The sequence below is a fragment of the Equus quagga genome, chromosome 10, assembly GCF_021613505.1.
Source record: "Equus quagga isolate Etosha38 chromosome 10, UCLA_HA_Equagga_1.0, whole genome shotgun sequence".
NCBI classification, from domain to species: Eukaryota; Metazoa; Chordata; class Mammalia; order Perissodactyla; family Equidae; genus Equus; species Equus quagga.
In genome coordinates, this window is record NC_060276.1 from 34,713,985 (window position 1) to 34,732,667 (window position 18,683).

The following is an 18,683-nucleotide window of genomic DNA, read 5'->3' on the forward strand; positions in this document are numbered from 1 at the left end:
AAAAGGATCCATGTAACATAACCTTGCCCATTCCATGGCAGTTTAGAGCCAAGTCCAGGGCATCTACTCAGTGAACATTCCACAGGGGCAAAACTGATGTTGGTCAAAATAGTACTTTAGGTAAGGCTTGAATTTGACATACCCATTTTCCCCTTCCTACCTCCGCCTCATTCAGTACCATTCCAAGCTGGGAGGGGGATGGCGATAGGATCTAGAAAAGGAGAGGGAGACATCTCTCTAGGAAGGCCCAGCTACACCACTTCCCAGCTTTGTGACTTGAGACGAGTTTCTTGTCTTCTCCAAGACTTGATTCTTGATTTCCATTTTGGATAAGACAGAATTTGTATGTCTATAGATACAAATAATTTTCCATTGTTATCAGTTGTTTCCAACTTATAGAGTTGTACAATAGTTTTCACAGAATCAGAATCAGATAACCAGAAGGATGAGCTACAAATGATGCATAGTTTTGTATTAGCATAAATTTCCCCTTATGCACATTAAGAAGAAAAATTATTTCATAAGGTGTCAAGGTTTTTCTGAGCTGTTAGCAGGGGACATATGCAAGTTAATATACATTTAGCCACAGAATAATGGTGTTGGTTGGGGCTGAAATTCTTTGTTCTTTTCTAGGACATGGTAGTACCACCCTGTTTCCATCCTGTGTTAGTCTGTCTTGATTCTGAGACTTGTGGATGGATTCACATTCCTTCATTCAACCTGAATAACTAAAGGTTGTGGAAGATAAGGCCATTTCCAGGGAATTTTAACTACCTTCCTTTGAAGGTAAATGAAAGCCAAAAACGTTCCTCTTTAGTAGGGACTCAAACCAAATGAAACATTGGCTCAGTTCAGATTCAGTTAAAGGAATGTTTTGAGGTTCTAATTCATTAGAAAATATATAGGTTTGATTCTGGTTTGAACAAGTTTGCTAGATTTTCAAATACGTATATTCGGTCCAATTCACAGTTCAATTAATATGTGGGTTCAGTTTGACTTGAGGTTTAGTAAATTGATGCTATTTGGTCTGTAATTTGCGTCATAATTTGATTCTTTATTCCTTAGTTCTTAAGTTGTCTTTTTCCTGTTCTGCCCACGAATAAATCAAAATTCTTCTACTTTATTCCCTTCGAGTTCAGTCCCCACTCCTGCCAATATTGAGTTTGCCCCAAATGGAATGTCTGTTGCTAGGTTCTAAACTCAAGTTAAGGAAGGATTTGGTTGTCTATATAATATTGCTATAAGAGGGTCTTATTATCGCCGGGCAGAGCTGATGGACTCTTAGAATCCACGTCCCATTAGCCATGTCTATCTTTAAAGAAGGCCAAGGGACTATGGCAAATAGATAAAATCTGAGCCCAGAAGGCTCCTATGGGATGTTTGAAGAAAGCTTGTGCAGTGCCCCATTTTGGTTGACCCCGGACTTGCCATCTTCATGGGCAAAAGTAAGCCTGGCTTCAGAACTAAAGGGAGACATTTCTAGTGTGTCTCTCTCTGTTTCCATTTCAGCCATTAATGTATTAATTTTTCCCTTTGTGCAACTACCCCCAGTTGAAATGAATTGAGTTGAATTAAAAGGACAAAGTAGCTATTTGCTGGGAAGGAATCTTTTCCTTTTCTTTCTTTCTTTTTTTTCTTTAAGTAGCCTCCAAGGAAGCTAATTACCCACCCTGGTAGTCTGAGAGAATTGTAATATGATAATTAGTTTGCTGTTCTTCAACAGTAAGTCATTGTTGTAGCAACCCTATAGTCCCCACCCTCCTTCCCCCAAACTATGTGCACCTATTCCTGACAGTCAAATCTTCCCTGTGCCCAAACTCCCCAGAAAGAATGGCTTCTCTGCCAAAATACACAACCTTTGAAAGGGGAGGTCAAGGGACGGGAAACAGCAGGCTGAGGGTGTCCATGGGAGAATTGTATCCAGGAATCCTGCTCTTCTGAACCAAACGGGCTGCTTTGGGTTGCCTAAGAAGGAGGGACATAGTTGTTCTGATCTTTCTGAATGTGAGTGTCTAGACTAGCTCTGTCCAATGGAAATATAATGCAAGCCACAAATGCGAGCTTTGCAAGTAATTTTAGATTTTCTAGTAGCCGCAGTTAAAAAATTCAAAGAAACAGGTGAAATTAGTTTTGATGTAATATTTTAATTTTATTCAGTATATCCAAAATATTCTCATTTCAATATGTAATCAATATAAGAATTGTTAAGGAGATATTTTACATTCTTTGAAATTGGGTTATATTTTACACTTACAACACATCTCAGTTCTGACTAGCCACTCTTCAAATGTTCAATAGCCACATATAACTAGTGGCTACTGTATTAGATAGCACAATACTTTTCTTATCCATCTAAGAGAGGTTCAAGATAATGATATTTTACATGAATTAAATGCTCTGCACTTTGCAAAATATTTCCAAATTCATCACCTCAGTTGTCACTCATAATAGCACCACGAATTAGGTTGGGAGAGGATAATTACCCAGTTGTGTTTTGTTTGATTGGGGAACTAAGATATAAAGAGGTTCAGTATCTTGTGGTCTTTCCAATGCCACACAACTGTTTAGTACTCAAGAGCCAGAGCCTAGCTCTCCTGACTTCCAGGCAGGCAATCCCTGCAGTGTCCTTGAGGCAACATGTGGAAGCTCCAGAGTGGTGAATAGAAAGGTCCCTGTTGGACAGTCCTTGCTTCTTTGCTTCCTTCCACCTTCCCCCACCTCCAGGCAAGGGATGTGGGGAGGCAGAGGGGTGGGGTGGTATCTGTGTCATTCACTTTGTGCTGCATAAAGCACAGCCATGAGTAATTAGGATCCTTTGTTTCCAATGCCCAATCCTACACATTCCATCACCTCCCCTACTGTCACTCCAAGGGGAACTGGTGCCCTTGGCAAAGCTATCAGAAGAGAAAAACTTCCCTTGCCACCACCCCTCCCAATGATTCTGATTCTTTCTAAAACCATAGTTTAAGTGGAAGAACTGGCCTATCTAAGGCAACTTTCCTGTTGTCATTGGAGAACCACTCAGAGAAATGGTTGGGGCAAACAATATAATGGGGGCGACTGAGCACTCCACAGGGTTGGTGGTTTTGACCCATATCCCTGGAATAGGAGTCCCGGCCGCCTGCCGCAGCCTGGGACTTATGTTCAAATACAATTGAATCTCCAAAGCTTTGGTGGAGTACCTAGTATGCCACCAAATGCCAGGTACTATGAGGAAAAGGAATGACAAGATGAATTTCCTGTCACTAAGAAGCTTATGATTTATTTGGGGAACCAGTACTCACATAAATTTAACAAAAGAATTTTATTTGCAAATATGTATGTAGTTCTTATTATGTGCCAAGCAACTGTTCTAATCACTTACAGGTATTAGCTAATTTAATCTTTACAATGACTTTATGAAGTGGGTACTATTATCCCCATTTTGCAGATGAAGAAACTAGAGCATACAAAGGTTAAGTGACCTGCTGAAGATCACACAGCTAGTAAGTGGTAGAGCTGGGATGTGAAGGCAGGCAATCTGGCTCCACAGTCCACAATTTAACCTTTGCACTGTGGTGCTAAATAAGAGTTAATGGCAGTGGTTTCTTTAAATGCCAAGTGAATGAGCGATACAAGCAGTAAGTGCTACTGGAAGTATTGGAGTTCATGGGAAAGAGAACTCATCAGGGTCTAGGGTGCTAAGGGAAGCCTTCCTGGAAGATCTAGGGTGTGAAGGAGGGTTATATTTCACCTGATAAGGAAATGGCTATTTCTGGCAGGAGGAAAAACATGAACAAAAGAGCAGAGATGGAGATGAATATAGCACATCAGGGTACAGGGAGGCAGCTGTTAAATCTACATCTCCATTAGATTGGTGGTTACCATAGGGGAAGGCGGGGAGGGCAAAACGGGTGATTAGGCTTACTTGTGTGGTGATGGACTATAATTAGTTTTTTGGTGGTGAATATGATGTAATCTACACAGAATTCGAAATATATTACGATGTACATCTGAAAGCTATATAATGTTATAATCCAAAGTTACTGCAATTAAAAAAAAAATCTCAAAAAAACAAAATCTACATCTCCAGCCCCAATCTTCCTTCTGGATGTCAATCCCATGAATGCCTACCAGATAATCATGCTTATATATGCCAAATACAATGTGTCTAAAAATCAAAAACACTTCCTCCCCCAACTCCCTGTCTGACAATAGAATCAATTCTCTTCTATTGCCCAGGCCCAACATCTTGGCATTATCTTTGACTCTTTCCCAATTTTTAATCCTTCATGTCCACCATATCCTGCTGTTTTTCTTGTTGAACCTTTGAAACATCTCCACCTTACTCACACAGAAGTCTCTTTCTTTCCCTCATCACCTGATGCTTAGATTACTCCACAGATTCCTAAGTGGTATCTCTGCTTCAAATCTCTGTGCTCTTACACATCTGGTGTGATGTCATCACATTTCTCTTCCTAAAACACCATTTCCATTGTGTTAGTCCTCTACTCCAAAACCTTCAATGGTTCCACGTTGCATTCATTGACTGCCTCCTGCCATGGTAATGCTGAGAGAGTAAAAAGAGAGAAGAGCAGAGGTCCAAAGTCTGTGTTATGAGGACCACAGCAATAAAATGCAAAAACAAGAAGTAATGGACTTCACTCAGGGAAACTTCAGTCCTCTAATGCCTGACCTGCTAGACAAAGAATTAGTCTTCAACCTGTATAGATTGGTAAATCTTCAGTGCCTGTATATTGCATTGTTATGCAATTCCTTCATTTCAAGTAGTGATGGTAGTAATGTCAATAGAAGATGTCATCTATTGAGCCCTTCCTATGTGCTAGGCACTTGGTTAGGCACTTTATGTGTAGTTTGTCATATAATCCTCAGAACAACAACAATTGAGATATGCATTATTTTTATTCAAATGTTACAGTTGGGGAAACACATCTAGGAAATGGCTAAGCCAGGATTTAAGCCTTGACTGATTCCAAAGTGTGGGTTCTTTCCACAAATTAAGACCAGTGTAAGTTTGTTCTAGTTCCTGTCCCATAAAACCAATAGTGAGCGTTGACAACAGGCTTGCTCCACCAGAAAAATATTTTCAGCAGAACCACCTTCAACAGGAAATAAATGTTTTCAGCATTATCAAGCCTGAGGAAACAATCCTGGCACTTCCATCAGCCTTCTTACAGATATCCTCTTCTGGAGGGCAACTGATCTGTGTCAAAATATTGCAGGAATGGGTACACATATTTGTTTTGCAACAGGGAAGATTCTTCTCTCCTTTATTTAAAGGATTCACAACTGCATGCTGTCCAAGACTTTGTAGAGAATAGATTTAAAATTCAAATTGTAACTTCTAAAGTTACAGTATCTCACAACCTATGATTGAATTTGGCCTGAAAACCAGCTCTAGGGGAGGAAGACAAATGGTCTACCCTCTCTAGGTCCTTCTGGCTGGCCTAAGAATTAAATTGACATGAGACAGAATAGCAGGAGAAAATCAAACAAAGCTTTATAAGTTGTATACCTGAGAGAAACTCAGGAAAACTGAGCAACTCACCAGAATGGCTGAGGTCACCACCTTAAATACTATTTTTAGCTAAAGACAAAGGAGGGTGTTGGGGGTAGTAGTTTGGGACTTCAAGGGGGAGGAAGGAAATTTACATGGAGATGGAAGTGCAAATGGGCCAACTATAGGCAATGTGACCTAAGAGACAAATTTTACATTACACTACAGTTATCTTATGATATTAGCTCCTTCCTGGAACAGGCCCTTCTGTTTTAAATTCTTTTAGGCAGTTGCAGGGGAGGTCAAAGTTTTTTTCAGGGTTTTTTGTTCTTAAAAATAATCAAGCCGAAGAGACACATTTTGGGGTGGCCAATTCTGATCCTCCATACAGCCCTATGATTAAATCAATGAAGGAATGTTCCAGGGCCCTCAGTTCTTGCTTCCCCAGTGGATGGGTCTGGGGAGAGCGACAAAAGCTTTTCCACTGAGCAGAAACAATTAGCCAAACCAATCCAAACATCCTGCCCAATGGCTCTTTGGGATAAATGTGTGAAAACCACAGGCTCTGTCTCTTGGCCTTGTTCTGAAGTAAGTTGAAACTACCTTGGTTCTACTTGGATGGCCTTCCAGAAAAACTCTTCATATATGTAGGGAAAAAACAGGGTGTCTTTGGACTGGAATGAAGGAATGCTTAGTGCATCCTAATATGAGAAAAAATGAGGAAATGGCTCAATTCTGTATCGAGATCTCACTCTGCAAGGCATTAGGGAATTAGAGAAGACAAGATAGAGAACCAATTGCTAAAAGCTCACAGTGGGAGGTATGTGATGTGCTATCCTTAAATGAATTTTGAAATGAATCTGAGCAAATCTCTGAGACCATCATCCATTGAGGAGAGGCAGTTTATACCCTTTAAGCAAGTCATACTCTCTCTGAGCCTCTATATCCTTGTGATTAAAAAGGCATACCAGTAATTCCTGGCCACCATCTCTTGGGGTTATCATGATAATCATGTGAATTCATATATGGTAAAATGTTTTGAAAATAATTGTAGAAATACAACTGCAATTATTAAGGCAGCTCTGAAATTATTATCGTGGCTTTTTTTGGTAGACTGGGGTTATTTTCAGTGAGCAATATTTCAAATTAGACATCAAACCAAAACCAAGAAGCTTGATTTTGAGTTGGGCTCAAGTGTTGGGATTAGAATGGGAGGAAAGGCCAGAGCTAAGTGAGTGAGCATTAAATCAGTTTAGTCTCCAGTCAAAGGTTGGATGAAATGCAGATGCTAAGCTGACTCTTTTCTTCCTCTGCCATTTTGGCCATGCAAATTTGAACCCAGAATGTATAATGAATGTCTCACTCGCTGCCAAGACAGTTATTTAATCACCACACTTGGGGCTACTTACACCTACCTTACACGCAGCTGAATCCCATTTCCAGGGATCAGTCCAGCCTCTAGACAAGGGAATCCATAGTTTAGGAGCTCAGCATCAACTCAGCCTGGCTGGTGACCACACTCTGTCCTTAGCCGCCCATGCCAGAAACTAGACTCTCTCTCCTTGTTCTTTGGGGAACTGACTCACTCCACCTTATTCTTCACTCCTAGGAACCCATTTCTCCCCGTACATATAAATCTAGGTAACTCATCCTAGTTACCTAACCAGCCATATTATGTCTGGTCTTATCCTGTTCCATTCTGATGGAGCCGAGGATTTAAAGATGAGCACTGGGACAAGGGCAGGCATAATCATTCAGAGAAGCCAGTGAGCGAAGACTGTGCTGGGCCAAGCTTGGCAAGTGCATAGCTGAAGGGTACCAGCTGAGGAGAGTGACAGACAGGGCACAGATACCATCTTCCCAGAGAGCTCTGTGGCATGAGGGTAGTTACATGCCATGCTGGCTGCTCTGTCTGCTATTGTTTCATGACATTGTCTATGATACCCAGTCAGTTCAGTGAATGAAAGAAAGCTCTTGCTAATCACTTTCTAATCTAAACAAGATCAAGTGGAATAAAAGCCCAGAAGATAAGTTCTGGTGTCTGCTTCTACTTTCTCCTATTCCTTTCTCTTTTCTCTGCTATAAATTTCCTCTCTCCTTCCTACCCCCAAACAGAAAGTTGTCATAGGAAGGAGTCCCAGAAGAAATTCATTTTAAAAAGAAAGGGCAATGTACCAAAAACTGAAAACAAAAAAACACGTAGGCTTTGGAATCAGAAAGATCTGCGTTCAAATCCTGACTTTGCTACCCCTAACTGTAGCAAGCCTCTGTTTCCCCATCAGAAATAAGACTACAACTAAATTAGATTGTGTGTGTGAGTGTGTGTGTGAGAGAGAGATAGACAGACAGACACAGAGACAGAGAAAGTGGGAAAAAGAGAGAGAGAGAAGAGCGCCTGGCCTATCATAGGCACTCAATAAACACTGATTATTATCCTGTTTTGATTGATAAGATGGCCTAGGAGATTGAAAAGTTCCTGGTGCAACTTGTTATAGAGGGGGTAAAAATTAACTATACAATGAGAAGAAAGGAATTAAAGGATTTGGATTTGTGTAAATAGAAGTGACAGCAGTGAGATAGTGCTGTGGTTCTATGGAGGGAAATGAGAAAGTGAGAGAAGTAAAAGAGGGAGAAGTTCCCCCACCCACACATCCCCAAATTGCAGTTGAGAAATGGAAGCTCAGAGACAAGAGCTAAGGGCAGTTAGTAAAGAAGAATTAAAGGAAAATGAGGGATATCAAACAGTTGTGTTTTTTCCAGCTATTCTCAAAATGAACTGTGACAGCCTTCCATGTGGCTTTGCCAATCCAAGACCATGCACAGTTCGTCAGACCCTATTTGTGTTTTTTCTTGCTACTTCTTTTACTTGACATTTATGAATTGGCTTCAAAATTCTTGTCAAATGGCACCCTCCCAGATTTTTTTCACACAGAACTCATAGAAGAAGTGCATACACGAATATATTTTTATCTAGCCTGTAAATGCAGGAGCTCCTTCAGCTTGTCAGGAATCGACATTTGCCTGTGCATGTCTACATTTTCTCATTTCTCTACGTCCATCTTTGGGTTCCATTCCATCAGGGAAGTCTGGGAAAGTGTCTGCAGTTTTCAACAAAGCAGTGAGTGGCAGTTAAATTATTAAAAACAGATTTCCAAAATGGCTGTTGAATGGTGATGACAAAATAAGTCCTTTATTTACAGATAGCTTAAGATTGATTAGCTGGGGGAAGGGTAGGGGAATGTATACACACATATACACATATGCAGAGAATCTATCTATAGAGAGGTATAGATGGAATATATATTCGTGTATTACCCCTAAAGTTTTTGAGACAGAGAGTTCCAGAGGATATTGAGAATAAAAAAAGGAAGTTATGAAAGAACCTGTATCTGTAGATCTATGACCAATAGGTGGAGACATGCTTGTGGTTAACAGTTTTCCACATTTTGGCAAGACCGGTGGGCTCATTGTCAGCTAGATAAGAGTGTAGATGAAAAAGACAGTTTTTACATTGGGACTATTAGTAGCCACCCCTTTGTAGCATGGCTGACAAATGCTGGGAAACTAGATCTCTTGTTGCCAAAGGATATAACGATGATGTGAAACAAAATGCCGGAACTTACCGGGGGCTGCCCACATCTATTAGACTTCCTGGCTGGAGTCGGGGCTCTTTTGGAAGACTTCCATTATGTCAGCTCAGACAGATCTCCAGGATTGCTCTCTATCTTGAACACTAGGGTCAGGTCCTGCTGGGTAGGCCCTCAGGCACTGTAGGTGGTCCAGTAACTCCTTCCTTTTCCTGCAGAGTAATTGACTACTTTGTCCCACTGTGGCTTCACAGACTCTTGCCTTTTCCAAACTGCCTCCTTTATTCACCAGAAAGCCTAGTGCAATGGCAAAGCCTAGCTCCCACAGTCTGTGCTGTTCGGCACAGGTGACATTCTCCTTTGGGTGGCTTACATTGTATATGCACATAACACTCAAAGCTTGTCCAGCCTCAAGGTCTCTGTCCTACACCATGCCCCTTCTCTCCCTGCTCATTGCTTTAATTTAAGCCACCATCACCTCTCACCTGTACTAATGCATTGTCTTCTAACCAATCCCCATTCCACCCCGCCTTACCTCGTAGGTCTTACCACAGCGACTGGAGTAATAGTTTTAAAATACAAATTTGATGGTGTCACTCCCAGATTTATTTCTCAACTCACTCCCAAACTTCAGAGAACACCCCACAAAAGGCCCCCAATGTCTGACCTTTACCCTCATTTCCAGTCTCATCTGTTAGAGCTCACTGCTGGCACCCTATGCTTGAGCCATTTTGAGCTGTTTGCACTTCTGTAAACATACTGTATTCTTTCATACCGCCATGTCTTTGCCCCTACTGGTGCAATTTTAAACTCTAGAATACCTTTTCTACCCTTCCTGCCTAACTAGCTCCAATTCATCTTTTTCTGATGGCTTTATTGAGATACAATTCACATAGCAAACAATTTGTTCATTTAAAATGTACAATTCAATGGATTTTAGTTTAGTCACAGAGTTGTGCAATAATCACCACTATTTAATGCCAAAACATCTTTATACCCCTAAAAAAAACTCTATACCTATTCCCCCCCCCCTCCCACTTCTCCCACCCCTCCTGGCCAGCTGCTGGCAACCATTGATCTACTTTCTGTCTCTATAGATTTGTCTATTCCAGGGTCATCTTCCAAGATTTTTTCAGGTGTTGCCTCCTCTTGTTGGCCTCCCAGTCCCCTGATTTCAAAGCCTCTACTGCAGGCGCCAATAATGCTCCTTGCATGGATCTGACATAGCACTTAGCTCACTATATTCTTGCCTGCCTCCCCACAGAAATTGACTTACTCATCTCTGAAACCCCAATGTCTAATACTTGGCCTGGCTCAGAAGAAGTACCCCATAACTATTGGCTAAATGAATGAATGACTTCCAGGAAGCCCTGACAGGCAGAAAGGCCTCTCAGTGAATGGATGATAGATGAGTGAATATACAAGTAAAACCAGACAGTGGATGCCTAAGTGCTCATTTTTCAGCTCACTTGCACTTGGATAAACTTAGCAACTACCATACTGATGTCTCTTCTGTCTCTACAGTTGATATGCAGCTTCCAGAACCTAGGGAAACATTACCATAAGTGGTGCAGACGAAGTATATCCTCAGAAAATATTCATAATACAGTAGTTTAAGCTTTACCTGTGGGACTAACAGCAACACTCTCAGGCCATATTCCTACCTAACCTTTTCAATTTTCTATATTCTCTCTGTGTCTCTCTCTCAATCTCTCCTTCTCCCTCCTAATCTCCTGCCTTCCTTTCTTCCTTCTTTCTCTCCTCCTCCCTCCCTCTGTCTCCCCACCCCACACCCTTGGGATATTTGCCTTTAATTTTAAAGCACATTTCAGAATATCTCTGATTAACAATGTAGATCCTTAGATTTAAAAGAAAATTAAGTTTAGCGTGAGATGTCTGAACATGAATCCACTTTGAAAGCTGTTTAATCGTTCCGTTTCAATGCACCACATTTCTTTTTACATGACTGGATATTTAAAAAGCTCATTAGCAAGGGAATATAAAACAATTTGCAAACACAATGGAATATGAAGATGTTAAATAGTAAACCATCTTCTTTTGGGCATTTTATTGACTAGAGACAAATGGGGCTGCACTCTGACTCCGGCAGCCATTGTCTGCCTTTCTCTGTCTCTATGTCTTTCTCCCTATTTCAAACTTCCTCGTTCTTCTCTTCTCTTAATATCTTACTCTTTCTTGTCTCCCCTCTCCTCCATGCTTGATCTCTTTCTCTCTCCTTTATGATTCTCTCCTTTGCCCATTTTGCTGTTTGAACCTTTTTTACTCTTTTACTCTCTGTTTCTCCTCCACTTTCTTTTATTCTTCTTCTCGCCTAGACCCATTTCTCTTTCTTTCCTTCTGTTCTTTTCACCCAGAATGATGGAGGGAAGAGAGAGTGGTGGTTGGGGGAAGATGAGTAGAAAAGGAGGTGGGGGAGAGATTGACAATGGGGCTGTCCTGCACATGCCACATCATCTGCCACAAAAAGGGATGTGCCCTGGTCTGAATCACCCATATTTCTTCCGCTTTAAGATAAGGCACATAACCTCTTTGTGCCTCACTTTTTTCTCACTTACAAAATTGAAACAAAATACTATGTTCCCAGACTACCTGCCAGAGATGTTGTTAGGGTCAAACTTGGGAATGAATATGAAAAAGATTTGAAAAGAACCAGACCCCTGTAATTGGAAGCACTCAGGGGAAAGGGTGGGAGGATTACTGCCTTGCACTGCGCCGGGATCTAATTAACTGAGGATTGCAGTTCTTGCCTTTCTGAGGAATGTGTTTCTTTTCACCTTTGCTCTACTCATCAAATCACTTGGTTGTCTGTGTACCTTGTTCGAATGTTCTTAGTGTCTTCAGAGGGGAAGGATAACGTGTTCCTTTGTATGCTGTTGATTTTTATCCCTTCCTTTTCTCTTGCATTGGGCTAGCAAATGGAACCTCAAGCAGCCAGCTCTCTACCCCCAAGTCTAAGCAGTCTCCCATCTCTACGCCCACCAGTCCTGGCAGCCTCCGGAAGCACAAGGTATTATGTCTCTTATACCTTACTAAACCCCTTTGCACTCGGACTTTTTTGAATGGCTGGTTGATGGTTTTCTCTTCCATCTACTTCAACAGCACATCGAGATCAGAATTTCCCTTCATCTGGATCATTAGTTTGAAGCCCTGGGAATCCCAGCAGGGGCCAAGCTTCCAGTCACTTTTATTTATTCCTCTGACTCCCGGTTTATTTACTTCCAGTTACATTTAACCAAAAGGACGAGGTAGAGAGGTCCCAAATACCCATTCTGATCTAATGGTGTCACCAAATGATGGCTCAGGGGATGAGCTGGGCACTTGTCGCTCCAATTCAGATGCATAGCACAGGGGGCATTGAGGGCAACTTATGTCCCCAGGCACCAGTCAACAGAAGTGACATAAAGATAGCAGTCAAAGAAAGTTAACACTGAGTTTCTCCCTTTAGATTTGCTGGACATTAAAATATGAACACACCCTAGTTTCACTATGTATTCTTCATTATAAGGCAGATTCTGGTACAGTGTAGGAAGAGAGGGCATATATACATTGCATTGGCCCCGGGCACCATTTACACCTCTAAGTCATCCCAAATAAATATACCATTAAAATAATACAAGTGTATAAATTCTATAGCCCCACTTTCCAAACAGATTCCCACCCAGAAATCTCTCCTAAATAGAAAATCTGGAGTGGTCACCGCCTTGAACCTCATCTCTAAGGTAACGTGGATGTGGCTTCTGCTCTGATTACCATGCTCTAGAGCAGCTTCCTCTAGGATTCTCTTGTCTTCTTCCTGCTCAAAAGACTTGGTGTGAGATGGAAATAGGCGAAAAGCCACCAATATGGCCAACTCCATCACAGAACCATAGAAGGTCAGAGCTGGAAGAGATCTTAGATGGAGACAAATTAGTTTCATTTGATTCTCACAATAATCTTATGAGGTTGATATTTTAAGATGAAGAAATTGAGATCCAGAAAGGTTAAATTACTTACTAGAGTAACATAGCTAGGTAGTAGCAGACAGAACTGGCCCCCAGGTTACTGCTGGCGGTATGCTGTTGTCACTTCACACTAGCTCACTTTTTTTTCTCTTTGTGTGAGGAAGATTGGCCCTGAGGTAACATCCATTGCCAATCTTCCTCTTTTTGCTTGAGGAAGATTGGCCCTGAACTAACATCTGTGGCAGTCTTCCTCTATTTTGTATGTGGGATGCCACCACAGGATGGCTTGATGAGCAGTGTGTAGGTCGACGCCCAGGATCCAAACCTGCAAATCCCAGGTCCCCAAAGCAGAGCCCGTGAACTTAACCACTATGCCATTGGGCCGGCCCCCACACTAGCTCGCTTTTACGGGACTTCCTAACTCTGTGTTCAGTGACATCATATAGGTAACTAGAACTCAGCCATGAAGGGAATATTTACACTACGGATATCAGCAAATACTACAAATCAAGGTGGTTGTTTTTTTCCTACAGGAAGTCAATTGTTAAACATTTAACAGCACACCACTGCCTAACATCCATTTTCATTTCCTTTTCTCTACATCAGGACTTCAATTTCCTGGTTAATCTGACCATTACCTGCTCCATCATTCCTAATGCCTGTTTCATTTCTTTAATGACCCATTTAACTTCTGGTATTGACCCTGCCTGATCAGAACCTTCTAATTGTCCTGCTGAGCTATTTGGTTTCCCCAAAGGAGGATCTGCTGAACTGCGTAGCCAACAGCACCCGGAGATTGTGAAATGGATGAAAATTGCTTTTGCAGTCAGCTTTCAGTTATTCTTCTGAGTGGCAAAGCTTGTTAATGTGGACATTCCAAGATGGGGAGTAGCCTACTTCTGTTGTTCCACTCTCCACGCGGAACCTCCTATGCTACACTGCTTCTTACTGTGTCTTTGCCCTATGCATTTCTGCCTTTACTTTCCTTCTGGAAAGTGTGACCTACCCCACTACCTTCCATCAGTACCTTCCCCAAAGGGCTAGGGGCAGCTTGGGCATTTGGTCTGCACACTTGAGTCATTCAGCTTTTCAATTGACATTTTCAGTTCATTTAGGCTGAGGACCCATCATCCATAAGCCCACTGGGGTGAGTGTTGGCATGGTTAAACCGTTTCTCCTGGTTGGGTTTGCAGGCTTTTTCTTTGTGAGGGTTTTTTTCTTGTTCTTGTTTTGACTCAATTCTAAGAACGAATTTAACCATTGAAGGATTAGAATAAGCTACAGCTGGCAGCATTTTCTTAGCACCTCACTGTTTTATTAACTGTGGAATTTTTAGTGTATTATTTTATTTTTAAAATTACTTTTTATGACAGTTAGGCAAACAAACATTAGGTTATAAATTATATAATTTTCTAGCGTAAACTTTTAAAACACCATTTAGATTTTGTATAATTCTTACTATTTTTTTAGCTTTTTACTTTAATATCATTTCAAATTTATGAGTTGCAAGAATAATATAAAGAACTTCTGTATACTCTTTACACAGATTCACCAGTTGTTTATATTTTGACTTATTTATTTTTTGTGTTTTCTCTCTCTCTCTGCACAAATTTACATTTTTCTATTTTTTTAACCACTTGAGATTAAGTCACAGACATTATGCCCTTTTACCTCTAATACTTTCGTATATATCTCTTAAGAATAAGGACATTTTCTTTCATAACCATAGTACAATTATCAAAATCAGGAAATTTACACTAATGCAATACTATTATATACTCTACAGTCCATATTTAAGTTTTATCAATTGCCCCAATAACGTTCTTTTTCTGGTCCAGGATCCAATCCAGGATCACACATTACCTTCAGTTGTCATGTCTCTTTATTCTTCTTTAATCTGAAAAGTTCTTGAGGCTTTTTTTTATCTTTCAGGAAAGTATATTGTCGACATGAAGAGTACAGGCCAGTTACTTGGTAGAATGTCCTCCAGTTTAGGTTTGTCTGATGTTTCCTTGTGATTAAATTGAGATTGTGCATTTGAGGCAGAAATGTCATAAAAGTGATGTTGCATCTCTCTCAATGCATCCTATCAGGAGGCAATAGCCTCATGCTTACACCACCAATGATGGAGGGTGAACTGTTTTTTCTGAATAAGCTAAAAAGTGTCTTGAGACGTTCCTCAGTCCCTCTGGGCTTCAGGTGTCAGCCTCTTGCTCCTCCTTTCACACAGCTACCTGAGCTTTAGCACCATCAAGGTCCTTGGGCAGTTGGCCTTAGCAGATCTCATCTGAACTTCCATCCAAGTGGACCTGAAAGGTGTGAGTCATGGTGGAGAAAGGAAGCAGGTGGCTGAGGCCATGACTTTCCTCCTGCGCAATTGGAAACAAACTTGAAGTCCCAGCATCCCTTTGGTAACTTTTGATGGCTGTGGCAGGGCCCTAAGCTGTAATCAGCCTCTTGGCTTCCCCTCTTAAGCAGCTCATGGAGAATCCTCTCTAATGCAGCTGTGATGGGGTTAGCCAAAGTCCGCATACTCAAGTGCTACAATATGGACACAGAGTAAATCCTTGTATAGTTAATGAGAACAATATTTTGCATTTTCATACTGCTTTTTCCTGTTGCATAGCAATTTTCTCATTTACCCTTTTGATAACCCAGTGAAAGAGATAGGGAAGACAGTGTTTTCATTTTACAGATAAGAAAAAGGAAGTGCCGAGATCAAAGACAGCCCCAGTATGATTCAGTAATTTGGAGAAGGTACCATAGTAAAGAAGTTCAAAATGCTGAGAAACATAGGGAAATTTTCTCATTTATTTTTAAAGTTTTCCCAGATTAATGATTGCACTTGTGGTTTTAAATTTGTAGGCATTTTACTTGTGAAGTTGTCTGGAGATTGAAGGAAAAGGTATTCAACATATTATGTGACAATATAACTAACATTATTTAAATATCCATTTTCTTCTGTGTTTCCAGACTTTTTTGTCATCCTGTAAGTGCTTGGAGAGAGAGTTTGATGAGTAAAGCAGGGTCCTGACCCTTAAATCACAGACACCACTCTAAGTGGATTTTGGTGGTGTAATCAAGAGCAAACAAAAGGACTGCAAGAGCACAAAGGAGGGTGGGAAAGACATCCGATTGTGGGAGGGTGGGAGACAGGAAAGCTTTACAGACTAGGTGACATTTAAGTGGGGCCTTGAAGCCTGGGTAGACTTTTGATGGCTGGTGAAGAGAATGGGCATTCTGGCTTAAAAAAAAAAATCAGTGAGAACAAAACCACACCATCAGAAAAGTGCAGGGCACTTTTGGGAAAAAGCGAACCCAAACTAGAAGCCAGGTTTCTCAAAACTCCTCTCTGACTTCCTTTGGACTATAAGCTCCTTGGACCAGACACCAAGTTTTTGTTTTCTCTAATGTATTAATATGGCCAGCACAGCTGTATTTGTTACAAACATTTTGTTCTGGAGGGCTCCAAGGGACTAAGCAAATGAATTTCAGGTGCAAATTATTTGTATTGTTAAGCAATATGCATTTTTCTGTATTTCTACATATCAATCAACAAAAACAGAAGGTTGAGATAATTCCTTTTCCTGAACATTTTAATACCCATGAAAAAAATACATTTTGAATACTAAATAAATTGATAGAGGACAGAAGTTCATACCTAAGCCTAGTCCTATGGAGTCTCTCTCCATAGCCTGCATCTCACCCTACTCATTCCAAGTTATAGCAGCTGCAAATGGAGTCTCCTCATGATTCTACCCCTAGGCCTGTCCCCGCTTCCTCTGAGATAAAAGTCTGGAAAAATCCTCTCAGATAATTATATCTGCCAACCAACCAATTACACTGAAGTGTCTGTTACATGAACGATTAAGAGTAGGGTTGAATGCTGAAGGCTAGTGGTTCACTGTAGTGGGACTCAAAGTGGTGGCTTCCATAATGAAAATGCCCTTTCGTACCGCCTGAAAAATGTCCAGTGAGTTCAATAACTTGTCAGTGTCTGTCTCATTTCACTTGCTTAGGTATAACTAAGGAAAAACAAAATGCAATGATCCGAGTTATATTTTAGAACTAGAAGGAAACTTAAAGGTTTTATAGTCGACATCTTCCTCAATTTTCAGATATAGAAGGAAAGACCCTGAAAGGGGAAGTTGAATGGCAAAGCTAGGCCTAGAACCTAGGTCTCCTGACGCTTAATCCTGTGCTCTTTCTGCTACAGTGGACATCATTATGTGTAAGTTTAACTTACGGAATTCATCAGTAGTCACAATGTAGTCATAGAACAAAACTGCTATAAAACCATCTCTTACATTTATACACATCATTACATACTGAATATTATTATATACGTTATATATCACTACATGCATACGGCTGTATAGGATTACATGCTCTGGCGTCACATAAACAGCATTTAATTGTCAATGTAAGGAATTTCCAAAGATACTATTTTTTAAAATAGCTTATTGAGATGTAATTCACATACCATAAAATTCACCTTTTTAAGTGTAGTTTAGTAGGTTTTAGTGTAATCAAAAACTTGTGCAAGAATATATTTATCACCCTCAAAGGAAACTCTATGCCTATTAGTCGTCACAGCCCCTTCTCCCTCCAACCAGCTCCTGGCAACCACTAAGCTACTCTCTGTTTCTATGAGTTAGCGTATTCTGAACATTTCAATAAATTGCCCTCTGAGCACTGCTTTAGCTGCATCCCATAACTTTTGCTATATTGTTTTTCCTTTATCTCAAAAGTATTTTCTAATTTCCCTTGTGATTTCCTCTTTGACCCATTGGCTATTTATCAGTGTTTTTTTAATTTCCACATATTTGTGAATTTCCCAAATATCTTTCTGTTCTTCCTTTCTAATTTAATTCACTGTAGTTGAAGAACACATTTTGCATGATTTCAATCCTTTTAGATTTATTGAGACTTGTTTTATGACCTAACATATGATCAATCCTGCAGAATGTTCCATGGGCTCTTGAGAAGAATGTGTATTCTGTTTTTGTTGGATGGACTATTATATAGATGTGTAATTGTTTGTAGTGTTGTTCAAGTCTTTTCTTTCCTTGTTGGTCTTCTACCTAGTTATTGTATCCATTATTGAAGGTAGGGTATTGAAGTGTTCAACTATTATAGTTGAATTGCTTATTCCTCCTTTCAATTCAGTCATTTTTTGCCTCAGGTATTTTGGTGCTCTGTTGTTAAGGCGCATATATGTTTATAATCATGTTTTTGGATGTATTGACCCTTTTTGTCATTATAAAATGTCCTTCTTTGTCTCTAGTAACAATTTTTGTCTTAAAGTCTATTTCATCTAATATTAGTATAGCCTCTCCAGCTCTGTTTTGGTTACTAACTGCAAGGTAAGTCTTTTTCCATCCTTTTACTTTCAACAACTTTGTGTCTTTGAATCTAAATTTTTTCTCTTTCAAACAGCATAGAGCTGAATCATTTTTTTTGTTAAATCCATTCTGTCAATATCTGCCTTTTGAGAGTGTAATCTACTTATGTTTGATGTAATTACTGGTAAGATAGGAATTAACGTCTGCCATTTTGCGATTTTCTATGTCTTATGTCTTTTTTGTTCCTTTATTCTTTGATTTCTGCCCTTTTGTATTAAATAGATATTTTTCT

The 18,683-nt window shown here is 40.3% G+C and overlaps 1 protein-coding gene across 6 annotated transcripts in view; it reads left to right on the forward strand.

Moving 5' to 3' along the window:
- The window catches only part of DCX (doublecortin), a 367,013-nt gene that overhangs the window by 335,671 nt on the left and 12,659 nt on the right, over positions 1–18,683 (forward strand). For 4 of the 6 annotated variants that reach the window (XM_046673007.1, XM_046673008.1, XM_046673009.1 and 1 more), the window contains one exon: positions 12,018–12,112. The exons of the other annotated variants lie outside the window; for them this stretch is intronic. In XM_046673007.1, the coding sequence (XP_046528963.1) occupies positions 12,018–12,112 (95 nt within the window). The remainder of the gene's footprint in view (positions 1–12,017; positions 12,113–18,683) is intronic. 6 annotated transcript variants of the gene reach the window in all.